Here is a 24,330-nt window from a genome sequence, read left to right on the forward strand (position 1 = left end):
TAATGTTCTATCACTAATTGCAGAGAAATTCTAACAGTGTTAACAATGCTTGAAATAAGCTATAGCTAGCCATTTAGGCATACTGTGGGTTTGGAAATGTTTGTAAAAGTTTTTAATAGCAAAACATATATAAGGGGTGGAAAGGTAGAGAGTACATTCCTCCCTACAGATTACTGAGTATTTAGACAACACGCAGTAATACATTTACACTACTGAAACAGCAGTGCACATTTGATTTGTTTCATGTAATTGATGGAACAGCTTTTAGCAGAATGGGAAAGTGGAATGATTCCTAATACTCATGTGAGTCCCAGATTCCTCAAAAGTAGCTTTAGAAATTTGGGAAATCCTCTGGAATGGAAGTTAGCTGGATTAAGGAAAGTTCTGTTGTAAAAATTAAAACTCTGCTTGTATGAGATTGCATTTTACTTTATGCTGTATTACAAGGTTTACATATTGGTGAGCAGGGTAAAATAAGGAGTTTAACCAACTCAATTTAAAATATTTTGATGGAAACCTAGAGAAACTGTTTAATATCATTTCAAAGTTTTTTTAAATGCTTTTTATTAGAGATTTTAACAATAGTAAAAGGTAATAGAAATCAAAAAGGAAGAAAAGAAAAATGAAAAGTGGAGAAAGAAAAAGAAAAAAAGAAAACAAAAAAAATATTTAAAGAAGTGACTTCCAATCTTCTTTACAAGTATAAGCAAACTTAGTATTTCTCTACCTCCTTTGATATTATGTTACATAAATCAGTTCTTCCCATATCCCAACCCTTACCCATCCACAAATCCAAAAATCATTGAACATTTCTGTTCAGGATCAGCAAAAAAGTCAATAAAGGGTACCCACAACTTTATAAAAATATTCCTTATTTTAACCCTGATGAAACAGGTTATCTTTAAATTCCTTTCTTTTGCTCCATCTTTACTTCATTAAAATGCTGTCATAGGATCTGATCTCCATCCAAATTTTCTTCCTCCCATCTCTGGAGTTTCTTCATGGCTTTAACAACCCTTTTTTGTAAATCCAATAATGAGTCATTACTCAGACCATTTTTCATCTCTAGTCATTTGTATTTCCACTTTAGTTTTCATCTGTCTATTTGTCCATGACTTCTATTTTATTTTCCGATATTTCTGCATAGGTTAGGATTTGTTTTACCTCTTCATCCTGTTGGTCTGTAAATTCTTCCAAATTATTCTCCTATGCATCTTCCATTTCTTCTTTAAAATCTTTTTTGAATAATACATTCAACATAGGCAGATGTTGTTGCTGTCATAGTAGCTGTGAGCTTCTTTCCCATTTCTTCAAAAATCCTTTGAAGTGTCTCCAATGTAATATCTTTATCTGTTATTTTTACAGGTGTCACTGCTAATCATCAAATTCAAAAGTAAAAAACATGTTTTTCTTTTTCCCTCTGCCTGGGGTCTTTAGCCCCCTCTAGTGTCTCATTTCTGTATCACATTGTCTCAATTTTTTTTTTGCTGCTTTGTTTTAAAAAAACCAGCCTATTATCTCTTTCCTGAAAGACTAAACAATTTCTGTTCCCACTAACATACTGTTTTGTTTTTAATTATTTCAAAAGTCTTATAGAAAAAGTCATAATATTTCAAATATTATGTCAAATATTTCGAAGTTGTCTGGTCCCTTAGTTTGTTTCAAATTTTCTTAGATTAAATTCTTATCTAGCTTTTTGCTATTCTCTTTGTATCTTTAAATGGTTAATTAATTTTTCCCTTCTTTCTGGAATGAAGGATCACTCACCAGGTAGTTTTTCAAACTTGTTGCTTGGAAGACCTCTTTTAACTTTAAAATGGTTATATTCCTAGTGAGATGGGTGGTGACCAAATTTGAAATATAAATATAAATATAAATAAAAAATATTCCAAAAGTGTTTAGAAAGTGAGGCTTGATGAACCCAGTGTCCATATAGGCTCCGCTGCAGTTGAGAGCTTGATGGCTTCCCTTGTCTCCCAGCAGTCAGACCCACGAGTTGACCACTGTCCTGCAGTTTCCTCACGAGGAACAGCCATCTGGAGCACAAGTGGGTGATCTCTTATCCTCTCCTTATCTGGAGGGATTCTGTTGGAATGGACTTGTCATCGGTCCATCAGTCTTGGCCTCAGTGTCATCTCCGCTCCTTTGGAGATGTCTTAGCTTGCCATTCCCTCACTTGAAAGTCATTGAGTATTGTTTCAAAGTCTTCTGAATAGAAATCTTTTATATACTATGCTCTGAGATCTACGTAAGTGCTGTAAGTGGAGAAGGAAAGCTGCCAGGCAGCCAAGGAATTAAGCCAGCCAACCTCAAGAATATCATCCAAATGACCATTGCTTCATTACCCCCCAAAAATTAGTAGCATAATTAATATGCATAAACAATAGCATAATTAATATGCATTACATTATGACCTACCATGATTTTTTCAATAAACTACTGCTATAAATATTTAGAATGGATCAAGACCTGTGTGCCTTTGTCTGTAATGTCTTGTTTTCATAACATGGATGGCAAATACTTGGAGAGGACCTTATTTCCTATAGTAATAAATATATATTATATAGATTTTCCTTTTGTAGAAGTCTTCTCATGAGATAGTTTAATGGAAAAAGGGAAAGGAGGCAGTTTTTCTGTCTCCTTCCAAGGATCTGGTAGTTCTTGAAGCTGGTTTTCAGATACTGCATCTAGATATATTGAAAATAACATTGTTTCCTCCACTCAGACTTTTTTCTGAATCAGAAATTGTTCCACAAAACTGATGGGGAATGAATTCAAATATTCCCTTCAATCTCACTGCTTTTTTTTCCTGCTTTTGAAACACTTATTTAAAAATCATTTTTATTTTGCTTTGTATCATAGAGTTTGGAATGACACATGTAATGGTATATGGGAAAGACCTTAGGAGGCAGGGCATAGAGATACTGCCAAGGGAATGGTCACATAAGAAACAGCATAGCCCGCAACTGGATAATGGGCGGAGCAAGAGGCTTAGAAGAGAACGTCCCTAGTTTCTCAGGCTGTAAAGGATCTGGGGGTGGGGGATTGTACTTTCAGACTTGCAAGATTCTGTCAGTGTAGCTTTACAATAAAGTAGAATTAGCTCATCTGGTTGTGAATCCTGTGTGGTATACTCCGTGAGGCCAACAACACATTACACATATTAGTTGTGATGATAGTAAATGAGAAAAATGTGATAAAATTACCTGGATTCTAAAACTTCAACGTTGGAAACATGGTTTGTTGCTTATTCAGTTTGGCACAGATGTTTTGCTAACGCAATGCTAGGAATTCACTCATAATATATGTGTGTATGTAGTATGTGTGCTCATAATTGTAATAGTCTATTTATTTATTATTTTCTCCCCCCCGCTTAAGACTCCTACAATAAAACCAGCAGCTCCAAAAAATCAGGTAACTTTGACAAAAGAGTTCCCAGTTTCTTCAGGATCTCAGCACAGGAAAAAAGAAGCAGATAGTGCATATGGAGAATGGGTTCCAGTTGAAAAGAACAAGGATGAGAACAAAGATGATGTGTTTCCCAATCCAGCCAATCTGGAGGTAAAAAGCTGCAAGAAATCGGAGATACTGGCTTTGAGTCCTTAAATGTATAGACTTTAGACTATAATCCAATGTGCAAGCTGAACAATTCTCAATTAAGTAAATAGCTTTTTGTGCTGTTTTTAGACTGATTCCCATATTCCAGTCAGGTTGTCCTTCCTTTCCAGGGGAAGATTGGAATATAAATTCAATTTTAGAAAATGTATACATTTATAAATAAGATAAAGTAATAATCCCAATACAATAATCTGATAATTAGAATAGGTTTAGGCTACATGTTATGTTGATAATTATTTATATTACTATTATTTTATTTATATCATTTATTTATGGTATTTTCAGTATTAAATTGTTCATTTCTCAAAAACAATTTACTTCTATATTTAAATCATAACTCTAATACTAGCAAAAATGTATTCAAAAAATACAAATCCCAAGTACACATGCTTGCTTTTAAGGACCTGGAGATTTGTATTAGTTTTTCATATATAATGTGGAGTCTAAGGTACGCACCTTGTCTTTTTGTGGTCCAAATGTTGAGACATATTAAACCTGTGGAATCCCTGTTTGTGAGAAGTTTGAAACAGTCAAGGGTGAAAGATAATTTTAACTCTTAGTGCAACACTGTTTCCAAGTGTAGTATGTCAATCTTCAACTGCTTTCACCCCAGGTACAAGTGTAGCACTAATGGAATTTTTTTTATAGCAAAAGAAATTGCACTGATGGGCCCATTAGGATTATTGTGCCTTTTATTCTGTGTTTACATGTTCTGAACATGTATTAAAGATATTATATTGGCTTGTAATTAGATAAATGTTCACATTCCTCTATAGAGAATGTTTACTTATGCACATAGAGAAAAGATAATATTTTTACTATTTTTTTAGCCTGTGGACATCTCATCAGCATTGAATGAACGGACTATAGCCCAAAAGAGGCTTACAGAAAATACGTTTGATCTCGAGGCGATGTGCTTGTTAAATCGTGCACAAGAACGGGCAAGTTACATCTTCTTTCTGTCTCCCAAATTGTTCTTGAAAGTGTTATGAAAACTGAGGAAAGTAAAATCTTATTAGTTTTGCATGTTTCTGGCAGTATTAATTTTAGAATTTTAAATTTCTTTAAAGCTTTGACATTTACATGCACACATACATACATACCCATGGAGTTGTTTCCTTAGGATAAGTAATATGCAAAACACAGAGAAAACAAGAATTAATAAGCAGAATTAAAAGGAGATAAGAGGAAATCTAGTTTATACCTAGATCTTTCTATCTCTCCATGCCTTTCTATCCTTGCAAATCATCCTTTCTTTCACCATATAAATATACTGATTCATAATTGCTTTTGTTTTTAAACTTCTCACTTCTTTTTTGAGTTTTCTTAAAAAAACGTTTTCTTACTGAATCCAACCTCAATTTCCTTGATCTTCCCCTTCTTCCCAACTCAATTACTCTTGCTTCACTTGTTTGTTTTGCATTTTGGTCCTCATTCATTTTGTCAACATGACCAGAACACCTGTACTTCTTTCATACTGTTCATTCAGTTCTGTATTCAATCCATATTCATTCATGCTTCATTCATTCTTAACCCTAGCTCTTTTTTTTACCACACATACTTCTTAAGTAGCACATTCCCACTGCATTCAACTTTTTAATGTTTCTCCTGATACACCCAACTCTAATGTCCGGTTAATGAAGTGGTAAGGTACAGACTAATAATGCAGCCACTTTCACTTCATTGCATTCATTCCTTGCAGTAGGGTTAATACAATCCACTACCTTTCTACTCATGTTGGTACATTTTAAAATTTCACTATCCATTTCTCTATCTTCAGTTAACAGTCTATCAAGGTTCATTTTTTTTCTCCAATTTTCTACCAGTTATGTGTAACGTGCAGTCATTTATTTTCTCTGTGGAATACAAATACCTTGGACATTAATTCTTGGATAGGTGTTCTTAGTTGCATCATACAGTATAGCTGACATTATGTGCAAATCTTTGGATTCTCAGCAAACAAGATAGCATTATCTGCATACAAAAATACACATTCATGCCCCAAACCAGTGCACCCCTAACATCACAAGTACTTTTAATCCATTTATCCATAAATATATTAAATAACACATCCTTAACTTACTCCCTAGTCATTTTTGAACCATTTGGTAAGTATTCCATATGTTCTTGTGCATTCAGCCACCCAATTTTAACTCAGTGTTCATGCAAAGCAATTCCATAATTATCACTTTAATACAGGTAGTCCTTGGTTAATGACAGTAATTGGGACTGGAATTTTGGTCACTAAGCAACATGGTCATAAAGCTCAATATCATGTGGCCGTGCTGCTTAGTGATGGCACTTCCGCTTGCCATTGTTAAGTGATTCCCATGCGATCTTTAAGTGTGATATCACATGGTTGCCGTTTGCAACCTCCTGCTGGCTTCCCCATTGCTTGTTGGAAGCCAGCAGGGAAGATCACAAATGGCAATCACACGACCATGGGATGCTGTAGTGTAATTGCGAGCTGGTCGCCAAGCGCCCGGATTGTGATCACATGACCGCAGGAATGCTGCAACGGCCAGAACTTTGAGGACTGGTTGTAAGTACCACTTGTTCAGTGCTGTCATAACTTTGAACAGTCGCTGAACGAGTGGTTGTTAAACGAGGACCACCTGTATATATTTTCTCTGAGTCATAAAATGTGGAATAAACTTTCTTGGCCCGAATACCCTTCCTGCCTGATGTAAAGTTACAGTCACCTTGTGTCAGGTGTTGATGTTTCTTTTGGCAGTTTTAATTCCAAATTCTATTTTGTTTTAGTTCAACATTTCTCATGATATAATCTGCATATAAATTAAATCAGATGACAATATACAACTGTGGTTCTTAAACTGGGGGTAATTACTCCCAAGTGGGTAATTTGGGCATATCCTGGGGATAATGGAGCAACTTGTAATTGCTTGTTTGTGAGTTGAGGATCTATTTTAGGACTGCCACTCCCAGCACACTTGTGTAAAACAACAGCTTCTGTTTTTTCGAGTCTGAGAAAGTGGGTAATTCAGTCAAACAGAATGTAAGAATCACTGGAATACAACCTTGGCACACTCCTTTCTCAGTTTTGAACCATTTAATTGCTCCATACTCAATTCTAATTGTTGCTTCCTGGTAGCCTTACAAATTCTTCAGTAGGCAAATGAGGTGGCCTAGTGAGTCCATGTTTTTAAGGACCGTCGATAGTTTGTTGTGGCATAGGTAGTCAGAAGCCTTAGGAAATAGTAAGATAGGACCATGCTCTAAAGTACAGAGTAACACTGTTCATGTCTAAATAAAGAGCTAATTTTATGCAACCTTTGGAAAGTTCTGAGGGATTTTTTCCCTTAGAGAAGAATATAGTTCCATTGCTCTTCAGATATTAATAACCTTTAAATGCTGAAATAATGGTAACTCTTGAAGACATTTTTTCAGAAAGTATTATTTTAAATTATTTTGAAATGAAATGTATCAAGTCTTAAATTGATACAGCAGGAGGCACTAAAACAAGCAAGTTATTCTGATATATTTTTAGTGTTTGGAAATGTTTTAATTAATTAATTATGCTCCTTTGTGATTGCAGATTGATGCCTGGGCTGAGCTGAATTCTATACCAGGCCATTTTACGGGGAGTACTGGAGCACAGGTCTTGTCTTCTGAACAGTTATCCAACAGCGGTCCCCAAGCATGGGTTAAAAAGGTAGATGATATTCAGACAGATGAGTCCAAATATCACATTTTAAATTCCTTTGAAATGACTGGAAGAAGTGACACTGATGCACTTAGGACATTAATAACATCCTAAAATATATGCAGAAAAATAAACTGAAAACATTTATTTTTGTCTTCTGTCAAGATGTGTTTTGGATTCTGAATCTACTATGCCTAATAGTTCTGTGTTAATACTAGTTCGATAGGCGGACTTTAGAAACTGGGAGACTGATATGTGCTCACTTGTTTAGAAATAACTGTTTTAATTTCTCCCAAGGTTACTGTTATTTTGTGCTGAAATTGTCTTGAAATATGGTTCCAATTGAATGGGCTTTTCTATTACTTACATAGTTTAAGTTCAGTCTTGATACTGATTTCAGTAAAACTTGGATAGGAGTTCACTTAATGGTCCCTATGGCTGTAAAAATTCACTTGCTTGCTTCTGTTGTGCACGTCTTTGAAACTGGAGAATTAGAAGTTGGCCAAACTCTGGCTGGAGCTAACAGTATTCTTGGCTCTTAGGAGAGGATTCTAGGATTTCCTAGACTGCAAGGCAACATGAAAAGATTATTATTATTGTCATTATCATTATTAAATCCTAAGAAAGGAAAATAATTGTCCATACTTGATGGGAATATCAGCAGGAGCCAAGTTGTTGAGATTGGGCAGATAGGCTTTGCAAAGAGGACAGCAGGTTTTTTTTTTTGTCTGCAGAACTTCTGCGTATATTAACAGGGCAGTGGCAAAGCTGAACACACATATTTACTTGCATTTATTAGTTGGGTCAGAAATAATGCAAAGATAATAAAAATAAAGACTGCTTGGGTAGTTTTCACAATTGAGGTTTATAAGATCGATCCTGACCCGCTCATAGAATCTGTGATGTATCTGCTGTTTCTATAACTGAAAACATAAAGTAGCTTAAAGCTTGTAGGAATTATAGCTTGAGAATGTACAGTTTTGGAAGGTCCAAAAGATCCTATATAGTGAGACTGTATGCTTGGCAAGTACATTTTTACAGTCAGAATAAACAGTTTTTCATATTTCCATTATGTTCACTGATCTGTCAGAATTAATTTTATGATTTTCTAATTCTGATTGGTTTTTTTCAAAGCCCTGTTACTTGGAGCCAGCTGGTTTGAAAATATGTTGTAGTTGAATCAGCGCATCTAGATACAGTAACCAGAGTTTTATATTTGTGTTTTGTTGATAAAATGTATTATATACTTTTACACTTTTGTAATTAAAGTATATGGGAAATACTGTAAATACATTATGTGTAAATATTTCCTGGTGAAAGGGTTTTCTCTGTGAAATAAAAATGGAGAATTGTTGGTAATTATGAACTTACAGCAGCCATTTAGCAAAGATTTCACTGAAGCTTCCATTATATGCTTGGTATTCATCACCTATGTACAGTTCACAAAAAAGGCCATACTTCCTATAGTGTAATTGGCAGAGTATCTATTTGGTACATGCTAACTATTTTAATGAAATCTGACAAAAATGGAAAAATCTTGAATCATGACATCCTAAAAATTAGAAGATTTTGCAATAACTTTGTTTTCCTTGTTTTTCACTTTTCACAAGACGCCTGGGTGACACATCTAGGGGTATATCTTTTTTTAAGCAGTGAACATTTTGTAACTATTAGCTCTTCCCAACTGTTTAAAATTGCTGTTGACTGACTGAGGACTGTGCAAATAGCTATTCTTCACAGACAGTTGAAGCTTTGAAATTAATATATGTAGTGTAAGATGTAGCTGGTACTGCTTCTGTTTTTTAGGGTTCTAATATAGGAGAAATTGCCTGTTGATTTTCCTAAGACAAGCATTTTGTTCAGGTCTCTTACACCTATAATGATCATTACATTATAAGTTTTAGATTATAAAGGTCTGTCTCTTGTAAATCAGTTTGTTAGGGGAATCATAGACAATGTTGCTTTTCCCCTTCACCTCCTACAAGTCTCAGGCAATTAGTCATTACTTGATTAGAGTAGTTATTGGAGGCCTGGAACATAGAGTGGGTAGCACCCTACTGGTAATTTTTTATCAAAAGAGTTGAATGTATACATAGATGGAGATGAAGCTCTTGCAGTTCTGTTTTGTGAATTGATGTAGTTTGTATTGTGTGATTTCTATCGCCTTTGGTATGAAGAATAGTTGGGTAGAAGATTTCTCAGAGATTTGTGAGGTTAGACTGTTGAGCTTTTTGACTGTCTATGGCACTGTATGTCCACATTTTCACTCAAATTCAGAGGGCTATATACATAAGAAATTAACTCCATATTATTGGAGCTGTCTTCTTATAATGATGATGATTTTTCCAATGAATAAGCAAGCCAAAAGCACCTTGAAGCAGTAAATTTTAGGTTTTGTTGAGCTTATAATATCCCTAAACATTCTTCATGTGAGAGTTGTCAACTGTATTTCCAGGAATTGTTAGTTTCTTATTCAAAATTTGGATGTGTGAATGAAGCAAGGAAGGATATAAAGATCTATACAAAATCTTATATACAACCTGTATGCAGTATAGAATTCCTGAATGAAAAGCCTTTCTTACAACACTTCAAGTTAGTTGCCATGATACTCCTTCTTGCAAATAAGACCCTTTGAACTCAGGAGGACTTGAATGTTGTATATGATTGGGCTGTTAATTTTTTTGCAAGTGAAACCATATGAAAAGCAAATTAATTCACCATTATTAAACATAATAAATATTCATGGTTTTAAGAAAACAATAATTGGGTTATGCCAGTTGACTCTGGTGAATTAATTAAGCAATCTGGAGTAGTAATGGTGATTTGTTTGAGAAGTGAAATGTTAAGTCTGCATTGTATTAAGCTTTTTTTAACCTACATTGAAATTCAATAATCACTTAAAAATAAGAGGATATGCAGAGGGTTATGTTTGTTAATGTGTTGTATGTTGTAGAAAGCAAGCCACTTTTTAAAAACATTGGCAATTTGTGTTTGATTTTGTTTTTATTTGCTTGAGTTTGAAGCAATGTGATTTAAAATGTTTGGGCATTAGGGTTTTGATATTTTTAAAGGAAGAACAACTTTAGTCTGTTTGCATTATCATCAATGATGTAATCAGTTCACAAATACAAAAATATTAAATTCTTCACAGTACATGTGCAACACATTTATTTTTTAAGCCTTATTTATTTGCTTTTTGGTTTACATATACGGTGATTTCTTGAAGGGGATATTTGTTCAATATTAGGCCAAACTTTAAAGAACACAATACCAGTTGTCCAGTGGAGATTGGTATCTCAGATTACAGTCCATGCTGCACAGTATTTTTCAGGTTTACTTGCTAAGTAAGCATGTTTAGGATCACAGCCTTAATTTCATATTTAAACTGTATCTTGCCTGAATTTCAAATAGTGCCATTGACATACTATTATCAAAAATAGTCTTTTAGTCTATACTGGTAACCAAATGCATATTGTCAGTTATTCCCTACTCCAAAGAGAAAACTCAAGATACAGAAAGTTTATAATTACTTTTTTCCGGTATCCTTCTCACCAACCAAGAAAGATGTTAGACTGTTCTTATGAAGGAAAATGGGATAAGCATGATATATTTAGGAGGACAGATAGTGATTAGTGTTTTAAGGGATTATTACTAGGTTGAGTGCTGAAGCTGAATAAGCGAGTGTTTGGATGTTGAGTTCCTTGGATGTTCTGAATGCTGTGCTCTTCTGAAGCTTCCCCTGTCCCAGTACTCTGTCCCCCTTCAGGACCTAGATTTCATCTGGAGGGCCTGACAGCGCTGATCTTACACGATTGCTGCAATGAACAGGAAACCTGCTACCAGGAGTGCCCAGGTGAAAAATGTATAGGAGAAAGCGTAGTGCTTCATGATGGTATGCTATAATAATGATCTTCCCTTACTTCAGAAATCAGTGCCTGCCAATATTACTGTCTCCTGAGAGCAATGCAAGATCCTCCAACAAAGTAAGCATTTGTGTAATAACAAACAAGACAGTCGGGGAGGGGGCACTTCAGAGCAGGATTGGTGTATAGCTTTCTCAGTTTTGCAAAGGATGGAACCCTGCTAATTTTGGACCTTCTCAGGAGGCTTAGACCAAGTTCTGATGACACTGCTGTATTAAATCAGTATAATAATAAAAATGTTTTGGGAACAACACCTTTATTTTACCTGCAAGTTAAAAGCAGACAAGAATATAATTAGTGATTTCATCTAAGGGCTAATGTGTTCTCTCATGGAAGTAATAATCTGATTTCTGTGGATAATATCTGTAGAGCAAGGCTTCTTATCTCTACAGAAACATTTTTAGAAGCATATGATCTACCTTTTAGCATTCTGGAAGCATTTTTCAGTGGTATATTCCTGACATTGTGGACACTGTGGCTACAGAATACAGATTAGAAAAAATAGATTGTCTGCTCTGAATTCAGATACCAGAATATATTTGGATATATGGTATACTGGATATATTTCCAGTAATTGGAAAGTAGAATTTCAGTTCCATGTGCAGTTTCTTTTTCTATACTATTACGATCCTTTATCATCTTAGTAGCCTTGATATTCTAATATTAGCATTCAAATATGACAAAATACTATGCACATACATGCACAAACACACATGGCAGTTTCAGCAATGAATGAGTTTTTGCGATACCCAATGCAGTGTCCATCCACATCACTTTTTTCTCATTCCACTGTTGCTCCTTTTCTAGTGTATTGCTGTTACCCCTTAGCTATGAGTATAGGTATAAAGGCACTCTGGCAACTTTACTCTCCCCCTCCCCAAATCATATTATGTTTGTGTCCATTTAGAAGTAAATGTCATGAAGATCACAGTCTTTTACATATGGCCATAAGAAATGTTGCTTACTGTATGTGAGAAATATTGGTTTGGTACAATATTCTTTAAAAGACACTGGTTTAAGTAAAGTTTAACTTGTAAAGTAATTACAAACTTTGCAGATATAGTCAGTGGCAGACGTGGTCTGTTCACTGTAGTCCGTTCTGTGTTTTTCTTATAGGTATTCACCCTTGCACCCAGGATTGGGTCTTGGCGTTCCTATTTGTGTGGGCTTTTCTTGGCATTGAATGAATCTGGTAAATTGTAATTTCTTACCTCTTTGGTTCCTAACTATCCCTGCTCCAGTCTGAATATCATTTTTTTTTCATTACAGTGGTGTTGAATACTTCCGCTATCAGAAGTTCTTACTGCTAGATGTTCTTTATTAGATTTCATTTGCTTGTCCTGTAAACTGATTGTAGACCAGTCAGCCTTTTTCTCCAATAGGAGGAAGAAATGGCTTGCTCTAGTTAGTGACAAGAGATTTACTACTTCACTAAGTCTTGTTTAACATAGGGAGATTTAAAGAATCACAAATGAGAAGTTGCCATAGAAGCAATACAGTATCAGAACAAAACATATACAATTCAAATTTTAAAACATTTTACATGTTTTCCATGTCATTTATTGACTTTATAGTTGTCTAGTTCAGTGATAACCAATCTTGACTTACTGTACCTTTGTACTGGGCAATATAATAATAGTGTTTTTGATTTAGTTCCTCCCATGCTGTGAAATAACAGTCCAAATGTAATGTTATTTCAAGTACTTGTTCAGCTTTCAGATAGTGCTTGTTTAGCATTGCAAATAAAATATGAGTATTACATTTATATACTTAACAGCTGTTTTATTTTAGCCATATCAGTTTTTACAGGTCAAATGCTTTCCAGAGCAAGATAATATGTGCAAGCTGGAATAGATAGGTCTTGTTTAACACATCTGGAGGGTGTGAGGCAGGAAATAACTCACATAATTTTCTCATGTAGATGAATCAGAGTGCTTTGTATTTGACATGAACTACTGTTAGATGTAATTTGTTGGGTTATAAAGGCTTGCGTAGATAATCCATAACTCGTGAATTAGAATGGCTGTGGTGTGTTTGACAAGGAGTTGTAAAGTGCAATCCAAGAACAACAAAATAAATGTTGAGATTCCTTTAGAATCCATAATGCTTCAGTACATAATTAAGCATTGATTCACTGGTATTTATTTATAGATAAAATCTAGAATTTTAGGCTGAGACTGTTCTTTTTCCACTGGACTTTGGCACATGTACCTTCCTTTGGGTTCTGTCATTAAATTCTACAACTGGATAAGTGATATAATCAACTTCATGAGCAATTAGAAAATGGAATGACTTCTTTCAAAAAATGTTGTTGTACTGTACTTCAGTTTTAAAAAAATCACCAAGTTATATCTCACCTTTCTAGAAGAAAAAAAAAAGACTGCTCAGGATTGTGCTCACCTGCTTTAAAAAAAAAAGGCTTATTTTTATTTTGCCCCAAATAATTAGGAAAGTGTCTGATAAATTCTTGCAACCTCAAAGACCTTACCAAATAGTAGGTCTCTGTCATTTTTGTGAACTGGATACACATTGGTGATGAAACAGACATTGTTGATGAACATTCTATCATTGCAAAGCAGGTACAAAAGAGGAGTCGGAGCCCTGGGTGACATTGACTGGGGTTTGTATCATTCTCTGCATGGTTGCCCTTTTCTAATGAGAGGTTCGTGGAAAGGAGAGGGGAGGATGAAAATGGAAGTAAGTAAAAGCCATTCTAGAGGTGTATCAACTCGAAGCAGTTGGTAACTGGCATCAGCTAACATGTTTCTGTGTACACAAACTGCATGGCTTGCACCAGTCAAACTGTTTCTGTGAGAGGTAATGTCTGCCTCATTTAGCCTTTTCTTACGTAAGAACACCTTTTCAAAAGTAATGTTCATTTGCATGGAATACAGACATCTATTTAATTATATTATATGGACTGATTTAATACTTGAGGAACTCATGTTACATACGTTATTGGAATCACTACAGTTTGCTTTCTTAACAGGGATACAGAGATTAGTATTGCGGTGTGCGTGCGTATGTCATAATTTTCTGTGCTGAAGAACAAATCCATTTGCTGTACATTCAATTTGCTTTCAGTGCCTATTTTCAGTCACTGAAATGTAGACTGAAACCAAAGGGGTTTCTATGTATAGTTTGGTACCTTAAGATTTAAAATTTATGTGATAACATTACACACACAGACACATAAATATATGTATGTACTTATATGTTTGTGTGTGTATATACACATACATCTACACAAGCAGTTTGTTGTGTTGGGTCCTTGGGTGGGGCAGAAAGAGAGATGATAGTTCACAGAATAGCCTGTGAACTTTCACCCCTCTATATGGAAACTTGTTTCAGGGCCAAATCTGCCTTGTAGCTGCCTTCTTGCCACGGTCAATGCCAGCCCTACTATTCACAACACTGCGGCCATCGAGGCCTAGGTACGTAAACGTTTAAGGAGTTTTTAAAGTACTATAAAGCAGAAAGCATTTTAGTACAGTTGATACTCTCACTAATATTATGACTTTTATGGTTTTCAAAACATTTGTCATGTGCTACTGTTGAACTGTATGGCTTAAGTTTTTTTTCTTTTAAAGATGCTTCTATCATGCATGAGGAGTTTTGGGAGGGAATTGGTTTTCAAAGGCCCAGATTGTTTCTGAAAATGTAGTTGGTAAAGGAGTATGTTTTACTCAGTAAGTAGTATATTTATACAAATATTTCTCATTAAACATATGATATTGCCTCTTTACACAAAATGAAAAGAGACTGAATGGAGCCCCAGTAATAAAGTAAAAATTCTTTTAAACTGCAGTGTAAACAGTGAATAATATAAGCTTTTGCTTGTTTTAATTATACATTTAATTTAAAACAGTCCATTGACGTTTTTCTAGATGAATGCAAGAGGATATGCATATAATTTGAAATCTGAGTTGAATTGTAACTAAAATATAAGTTGAAATAAGTGAACTCATTGCTAAAAATATTAGAAGGGTCTCTAATTTTTCTAAAAGAGTGTTAAACAAAGGTGTTTTTTTTTCCCCTTTTTTTCCCCTTTGGGTAGGATCAGTTTCTCAGAGCTGCCCCTGTTACTGGAGGAATGGGAGCCCAACTCATGAGAAAGATGGGATGGAGAGAAGGAGAAGGCTTGGGAAAAAACAAAGAAGGAAACAAGGAGCCTATTTTAGTTGATTTTAAAACTGATCGGAAGGGTGAGTGTCCAATTCAGTAATATTAACAATCAGCTGCTCTTTGAAACAATTGTCTTGACTGCTTTTCTAAAACCCATCAGGGAGGATGCCATCCAAATTTCTAGTAATAAAGATTGGTCTGGAGAGTACACTGAGAAACATTCCTGTCCCTCCATCGCCAGATTTCTGTCCCCCATTGGGGTAGGGAAATCTCATGATCTCTGTTCAGGAAGCATGCACTGGATCGATTGGCTCTACTCAAAACAGGCAGTCCTAGAAGTATCTAGGTGAGAATCCATAAAAAGGGTATATAGGTTACAACCAGCACTCTAAATTGTATTAGGAATGTGGTGCGTACAACACCAGTGTTATATGAGACCGGGGGTTCTTATCTGCTAGAAGATAGGCTGCTGCATTCTTTGCCTGTCTTCAAAAGTAGCCCCATGTAGAATGCATTGCTGTAGTCCATCCTGGTTGTATTAAAAGCATGGGTGACCCTTGCCAGGGCCTCCTGCTCCATATAGGGTTGCAACTATGCACTAGCGAAAGCTGGGCAAAGACATTGCCCCCTCCCCACAGCCATAATATTAACTTGTCTGTTCAGCAGTAGCTATGAGTCTAGGATGATTCCCAAATCAGAAACTTGGCCCTTCAGAGGGAGTGCTACTCATTCAGAGTAATAATTGGAGGCAACTGAGAATGATGGTTTCTGGACAGATGGCATCTCCATCTTCCTGGGATTCAATTTCAGTTTGTTCTTTTCCATCAAAACTCTAGTGGTGTCTTGATAGCAGATAAAGACTTCCACAGCATCTCCAGGCTGCCTAGTTGATGTTTTTTCCTGCTGGTTTCATGTAGGTATTAAAAAGTAGAGGTGAGAACAATGAAGTCTGTGATACCCAACTTAGGAGTAATTGCCAATTCAAGTGCTACCCCGCTCAGCTGAACCTGACTACCTAGGTAGAAATGGAACCACTAATAGCTAATGCCCCCTGTACCCAACCCTTGCAGATGTTTTAGGAGGATTCCATGGTTGATGCTTACATTCCATCAAACAAAATGATCTACTGCAAATGCTTTATCAAATTATCAAATAAATCACTGTGCAGTATGTGTTCTACATGACCTGAATCTTTGCGTGTGTGCCAGTAATGTGTGTGTGCGTGCATACACAGAATAATCATTTTGAAGGGAATATAGGGATTCAGTAAGTTCTGGGATACTTTTTTTCTTCTTTTTATGGGTTTACCCAAACTTTGTTAAACATGTAGAGCACCAGTGTTTTTTTTTTCCAAACTGCTGTAATCCATTTTGTTTAGAAGATAATTTACTTTAACTGAAACAAAAGTATAAAACCAACTCAAACAATTGAGAGAATTGCAAGAAACTAAAAAGCAATTAAATCTAGTAGAAACAGAAGAATTATAAAAGAAAATAAAATTTGCTAAACAGAAAAACTTTGAATATTCAAATAAACCAGGAAAATTATTAGCCTACCAACTTAGAAAATAGAAATACAAACAAAACCAGCAATAGAGAAAGGATCCAAATTGTTACACTTAAGATTGAAAATAATAGGAGAATTAGCAGCTTTTTAAAAAGAATTATATTCCAAGACTAATATAGATGAAGTGGTTATAAATAAATATATTGAAAAGTTGGTTTTTAAATAATTTAACAATCAACATAGGCAAATACTAAGTACACCTATAATTGTTCAAGAAATGAAAAAAGCAATAAACCAAATTAGGAAAAACACCAATAGCTCAATATTATAAAGAATTTGAAGGAGAATTATCAGAACCATTGACAAATATGATGAATGAAATTAAAGAAACAAAGGCAATATCACCAATGTGGGAAGAGGCAAATATAACTTTGATTTATAAAGAAGGAAACGACGCAGAGAAACCACAGTCATATAGATAAGTGTCCTTGCTGAATGTAGATTACAAGATTTTCACAACAATATTAGCTGGCAGACTGAAGAAATGTGTTTCAGATATTATACATATCAACCAAACTGGTTTTATCAGAAATATAAAGGACAGCAGTAGGTTTATAATCCATATAATAGAACATGTAAACAAAAAAAAGGAAGAAAGCTGCACCTATCTTTTTGGACTTTGAAAAAGCCTTTGACAACCTGCAGTGGCAATTTCTGCTGGCAGTAGTGAATAAAATGAATCCTGGAGAAGAGTTTCAAGCTTGGGTTAAAATTATATATCAACAGCAAAAAACGAAGATTATGGCTAATGGAGCACTCTTTGCAGATTTCCAAATCAGTAAAGGAACAAGGCAAGGATTTCCACTAACTCCATTAGTATTCATCATTGTGTTAGAAATATTGGTAGAAAAGGTGATAAACAAATAACAAGTTTTAAAATTCATGTAGAGGGATATAAGCTTAAATGCTATGCAGATGATATAGTATTAATTCCACAAAGGGAATAATAAGCCCAACAATTTCAACTCTAGCTTCTCCTTCAAATGCTTTTCATGTCAGAGATAATTACAGCAAGAAAAATGTAATTACATATGCAGCTATGGTTCACTTAGATTCTATGAATAGATTAAAAACAGCAAGAATTACTTGGTGAAGGCTGGAATATACCATGGCTAATATATTTACAAATAATTAAACCACAACTTTTATTAATAGGTCTAATCTCAGAAAAAAACCCAGTAAACATAATAATTTAATGATATTATATGCTTACTGTAGTAAGAATAAATTTTGCTCAACACTGGAAGAAAGACACAGTTCCAACAATATCTGATTGGGAACTTAAACTTGGATAATATGCAGCAGTGGCAAAACTAACTATATTTATACATTAGAAATTTAAATTTAAGCAAGAAGGGTCCCCATATATACAACACATCACACAGCGTGGCAGAAATAATCTCTTACAGTTTAGCTTCTAAGGGGGCCTAAATGTCTACAAATATGGCAAATGAGTGATTTTTCTACCTTTTGGTATTCTTATTAAATTTGTTCCATTCATCTATTTTTTCCTTGCATTAATGTGTTATGTGTGTATATGTGTGTGTATGTGTAGATTAGATTGAATGAATGAATACAATGGAGATTTTAATATTAAGTAATTAGCTTAAGACCAAGTTTTATTATATAACAAATACTTTGATGCGAGTTGCAGTGGGTTTTCCCCCCAATGTATACTCAACTTTGAATGAAAAAGCCAAATAATTTTAATGCTTGTAATATTGATATCCTAAATTGTAATTAATATTGGTAGAATATTTTTTTCTTTTCTCTATTTTCAGTACTCTAAGTTATCTAAATAATAGAATATCAATAATCTTTAATTATATAAATATCAGTGTATGGAAATAATGCAATGTATCAAGATTTATAACAACACAATAAAAAGGAAAAGAAAAAAGAAAAACAAGAAGATAATTAACTGTGAATATATATGTACCTTCCAATGCTTAATTTTTTTCCAGAACAACTTTTTTCAAGTATTAATTTCCATTTTGGCTTTCACTGTTATGGGCAAATCTTTGATGCTTCATAAATAATGTTCTGTGTAACTTGCTTACTCCTATTAAATGTGGAATATCAGATCTGGCATAGATCTCAGATGGGATAGAATGAAAGAAAATTGCGATTAGTTGGCAAGTAAAACTAAATACTGTAGGATTCATTGTTATTTAGGTAACAAAAGAGAGAAGTTCAGTATGATGTATATCAATCAGTGATTCTTGAATTCCATTTACTGTGGACTAGTACCCTGGTTTGATACGTTGTGGGCCACTATGTTCTTGGATGTTCTATGATGCTTACTACAATAAAAATGGAATGAAAAATAGAAATGCTGCTGAACATAAATAGGCGTAACTAAGTATGTGTATTCCATGTATCTTCATGCAACTAACTGCAGTGAAATACAGAAAGGACTATGAAATGTTAGCTTTTTGAGGTCTTGGACAATTACAGCTATGCTTTCTTGGATTCAGAATTTCTTTCCAATAAACTTGATTCCCGAGCATAAGGAAGATATCTACTCTCCCTGCAATCCCTGTGCAACTTCCTATGCTGCTCAGAAAAGTTCTCAGTCCTCCAGAGCAGACTTTTTAATGGTATACAGGACTACAGGGAACAGATAACATCTAAAAGTATTTCATCTTCCTGTTAGGGAATAATTCACAAAAAGTTAAGTCTGAGCCACATAAATTAGGCTGTCTGCAGTTAGAATACAACACAGATGTGTTTAGATAGGGTTGCATTGTATCTCCCATCAATAGTTGAAGCTTAGTGCATTTATATATGGATTAATATCCATATAATTCTGTTGTCAGTCAGTTTTTTCTGCTTTTTTATTATAGTTTATTTATTTATTTATTATAGTTATTATTATTTTTATATTATGCCAGTGAATCAGTGACTGTAGGCTAAAACAACTTCAGAAAGAGGCTAAAGATGCTGTTGCAGATAAGAACTTCATCAAGTTTCCATATTTGAAGCATCGCAATTATGTTCTAGGGAATGTACTTGTTAAATAAGAATATAGTCCTCATTTGAACATTTGTATGTTGCAAATTATTTACTATTCCTGTGGTAATGTCACCTTTCCTTTTGAAAATGTATGCTAATCTGTTGAATATATTAGAATTAAGAATAGTATTGATAATGATCATTTGATGTATGTATATATATTCCATGTTTTTAGCTCTTACTATTGATAGCTGTTCCATCATTTAACACATTTGTAAATTTCAGAGCATTGAGTTCTTGAAGAAAATGTTTGAGGAAATATAATATTGTATTCTTACACATCACAAATGGGAGAATACGTATTTATATCGCTAATGTCTCACTCAGAGTTTTGTCGGGAAAAGTAGTATGGCAGTCATATTTTAAAACATACTTCAATTATTTGTTCTCTAAACTATTAACACTGCAACATATAAAAGCACAATTATTGGTGAGTTGACTTTGGTGTTAGATAATGACAATTTTTATCTTAATACATGATGTTAATTTATTTGTTCTATATTGTAAATCTCTGGCTGCAGAAAATGGGTAAGGGCCTAATGCAGTCCTGGGACCTTTGGTTACCCACTCCTATCTTTGAAAAAACCTGGAAAATTCAATTGGTGGAGAACAGTTATCCAAGTTCATGTTGGGTTGAGATGATTGGGTCATTTTATGTTAGTTCTAAATGCACTGCACTAGTTACTAGTTCATTTCATGATCCATATGAGCATGTTGGTTTTATTATTTCAAAACTTAGCTTTGACCTTAATTTTGTTTCAAGGACTACTTTTAGTACCACTAAAATAGTAGTGCTACTATTATAATCCTACCTGTCTCATCAATGTAATCCCTACTTTCTGGTTTGCCTTCAGTACATGCAAGATTAATCAGATTTAAATAAAAGTCCTGCCTCAGTAATGGAAGCTAGATTGCTTTAATGTCTTTCCCTCTGCAGTATTGGAAGGAAGGTATAATAATACCCCTTTTGCAGAGCAAACCTGCACTGTGACTGTTGTTTATTTTAATTAGATCTTGTAACACCTATGAATATTGTATAAAATGCTGGTCAGTGACTGTGATAAAGATATTGCTACTACTGGAACTTGTGCTATGGAATTTCATACTGAGAAATATATATCTAAAGTCCATTTATTGGTACTTTAACAGGTTTTAAAAAATGCATTCATTTTGTAACTGAAAATTTTTCTAACAATTATAAAAGCTGTTCTGCTGGTTATTTAAGTTTAGTTTTGGCTTGCCATATTTTAGGATTTTTAATAACCTAAGCTGCCTTTGGAATACTAAATATTCAGATAAGAAGACATCTTTTGACTATATATACATATGCACACACACACACAAACAGTATTTTCAGCATAGAGTTTTGGGAGCAGAAGATACACTAAATATACCAATAATTTGTAAATCATCATATTTTTAAGGATTCAAAGAAACAATCTTTATGACGCCCTTATCGTAAACCACTCTAGTAGTTTACATGTTCTTTATAGAAGGTAATATTTTCAAGTTGGCACCCGTTTGAATGTAATAAATGGAATCATTTTCTCCACTCTGGCATAGTGGTATGGGTGTTACAACCAGAAGAACGAGATTCCTGGAAAGGAATCTCTTGTGCTACAGGTCATGTAAGAATGTACTATGGATCATTATTAATGAATCACAAGCTTAATGGAAATTAAAATTAGTTGCATATGAAGAAAAGATGGGAAGGGGCATTGCATTATGGTGAGATGAGAAGTTGATTGGCTAAACTGGTGTGGGTGAAAATGATCTAATGAGCGTTTGGTAGTATTAAATGAAAATGATTGAAAGTGGCATTTTTCTTTTTGCAAGGGTTAGTAGTATTTGCCCGTTTATAGTTGTTGGTTTAAAAGATGTGATCCTAATATAGAAATGTTACTAAATACTTAGTGCATTAGGAAAGAAAGGAATGAACACGCAACAAATTTAATTCTGTCTTTTTTTTTCAAGGCTTAGTTGCTGTGGGAGAGAAAACACAAAAGAGACATGGACCTTTCAGTACTGTGAAAGATCTTTCAGGTGAGACTTGAAATAACAGGTATATACTTTGTGCTTAGAAGATAGAGATTTAGTTCCTGCCATATCTATTTAGAAGAATCAGTTCATGGTTAAGGAGGAAAGAAATTGGTCTAAGACTCCAGACAATTCTTCTGATTAGATTAAAATGAATACTAGTTTATATAAAAATACAGCAGTCTTCCATGTGTCTCTGTTCTAATTACAATGTACCTGGAGGATTTTTAAAAACTTGTTGCTTCTTGTTAAGGCAAACATCCAGTATCAGCTTTGCTGGAAGTCTGTAATAAAAGAAGATGGTCTCCACCTGTATTTGTACTGGTGAATGATAATCGTCCTGAATATCGCAAACATTTCCTGTTTAAGGTAAGTTGGAATTATCATAACATATATCTAAAATGCTGGCTTGGTTCCTAATTCTGTGAAAGTTAGGTGGAACATGTTTTAAAATAATAAAATTACAGCGATCCATACTTATAATATATGAAAGGCAAAATACACATTAAGGGATCCTGTGCCATGGATGTGTCTCTACTTTTGTGATTGAATTACAAAGACAGACTCCCCAGTTTGAGAGAGTATTATTTCTTTGCTTTGCCATTCACTGGGTGTAGAAAGTAAGAATGTAATCATGGTATACAGAAATTGCTCTGAAGTCATCTCAGCAGGCAAGAAATCATATTCTATCCTGGGCAGTTTATCCTCTTAATATTTCAAACTAGAATAAAATGAAAAAACTACATGTAGAAACATCAGATGGGTTGAATTATGCCATCGAAACCCAAAAGGTTTAGTCCATAGGTTCCTTCCTGATTGAAAAAAGCCTCCCATGGATGAAGGGTCCTTCTGTCAAAGAGAATTCTTGGATTTGACCCAATGAAAACATGCTTACTGTTTCAGAACCATTGTTTCCCTACTTTTTATTGACTACCCTTTAATTTTTATTTAATTTGTGTGGCAAGTCTTTGAGCCTCACTCAAAAATAAACCAGCATTCTCTTTTCTCCCAAGAAATGCCATACATTTGTAAATTACATCTGAATATTGCAAGAAATAGGGTGGCACTCCTTACTTTTTTTAAAGGGGTAGAAATGTAGAATATTCAGCTTTGAAAATATTATTTTTGTCCTTTCTTTGTCCCCTCATAGGTGATGGTCAATGGAGTTGAACATAAACCTAGCTTTGTCAGCCCTAACAAGAAGCATGCTAAAGCCACAGCAGCCACTGTGGCTCTCCAAGCATTGGGACTAGTACCAAAGGAGCTCTTGGCAAATGCCACCAGCTTCAGGAGTGCCTCACACAACTAAACTATTGTTTTTAACATTTCAAACATTTCTATTCTGTATAACAGGTATTTCCTTCCTCTGCTTTTGTAAATACATTAGCATCTCATTGTAAAAACTGTACAGACACCTTCAGGCTTTTCTTTTGTACCTGCAAATGTATTTAATTCATTTAGTTATGGTATGTATATTGTTGATTTCAGTCATGCCACCATTTCTTAAATTACTAAACATCTAATATGAGTCTGGAAGTATCTGTAATTTGTTTTAATATTTTATCTTTACCTTCAATATAAATATGAAAGTTTACTGTTTTGTAGTATGATGCAGTTCCCATAGTTTTGGTAAAGTTCAGTTATGCTTACTTAAAACTATGTAGCCTATTAAGTCTACAACTACTAGATAAGTATTGGACCCTACAATTCAATAATTTTTGAAGCAAAGCAAAATTCAATAATTTTGCTAGATGTTATCCATTATTTCTTTATCAGAATGTCATATGAACACAGTTGTCTAAGGAAAAAAATGTATACATATGCGAAGGGAACCTAAGTCAGAACTCATGAGAATTGCAACATGAAATGTCTGCATGTTTTCATAAAAGAAACATGAAGTTGTAATTTAGTTTCACACACAATGCCTGTTGATTATACACATTTGTAGTAAACAAATGTTCAGCGATAATTGGATGGGGATGTATAATGATGCTATTGTTGTTGTATTCCGCTTGGTCAAATAAAGCAGTATAACTTCATTCTTATTTACCAGCCAATTAACAGAACGATACAACGTACATTTTGATCACTGGAACAAGAGGCATTAGTAGCGACTTTTAGTTTTCTGTTATAATCTGAAATTTAAAGAATTTAGGCTTTATAATTTAATAGGATTTTTTAAACTTAAGGAATCATGTTATTGATATATGCAAATTGGAAATATTTCCAATGACAGATATGGCTGAGATCAAATTGGAACTATTTTCTAGTTGGCCTTTGATTAAAGTTTGATGTCCTCATATAGCAGAAGGTGAAATCATAATATATTTAGCATTGTATGTCTATCAGACTGGCTATATTTGAAGACTGTAGTTTTCCACT

General features: G+C 34.3%; 1 protein-coding gene across 3 annotated transcripts in view; it reads left to right on the top strand.

The window, feature by feature from the left end:
* SON (SON DNA and RNA binding protein) overlaps positions 1-23,987 on the top strand; it is a 39,218-nt gene extending 15,231 nt beyond the window's left edge. The window contains exons 6-12 of one of the 3 annotated variants that reach the window (XM_088144643.1): positions 3,379-3,561; positions 4,449-4,559; positions 7,175-7,291; positions 15,263-15,410; positions 21,886-21,954; positions 22,202-22,317; positions 23,099-23,987. In XM_088144643.1, the coding sequence (XP_088000769.1) occupies positions 3,379-3,561; positions 4,449-4,559; positions 7,175-7,291; positions 15,263-15,410; positions 21,886-21,954; positions 22,202-22,317; positions 23,099-23,257 (903 nt within the window). In that variant the 3' untranslated portion in view covers positions 23,258-23,987. Of the gene's footprint in view, positions 1-3,378; positions 3,562-4,448; positions 4,560-7,174; positions 7,292-14,556; positions 15,411-21,885; positions 21,955-22,201; positions 22,318-23,098 lie in introns of those variants that run through there. The other 2 variants (XR_015796791.1, XM_088144644.1) reach the window with 2 other exon arrangements.
* Positions 23,988-24,330: the final 343 nt, after the last annotated feature.

This window comes from Python bivittatus, unplaced genomic scaffold (assembly GCF_059951505.1).
Source record: "Python bivittatus isolate LINGU-HERP-01145 unplaced genomic scaffold, Pbiv_v1 ctg000350_np1212, whole genome shotgun sequence".
NCBI lineage: Eukaryota > Metazoa > Chordata > Lepidosauria > Squamata > Pythonidae > Python > Python bivittatus.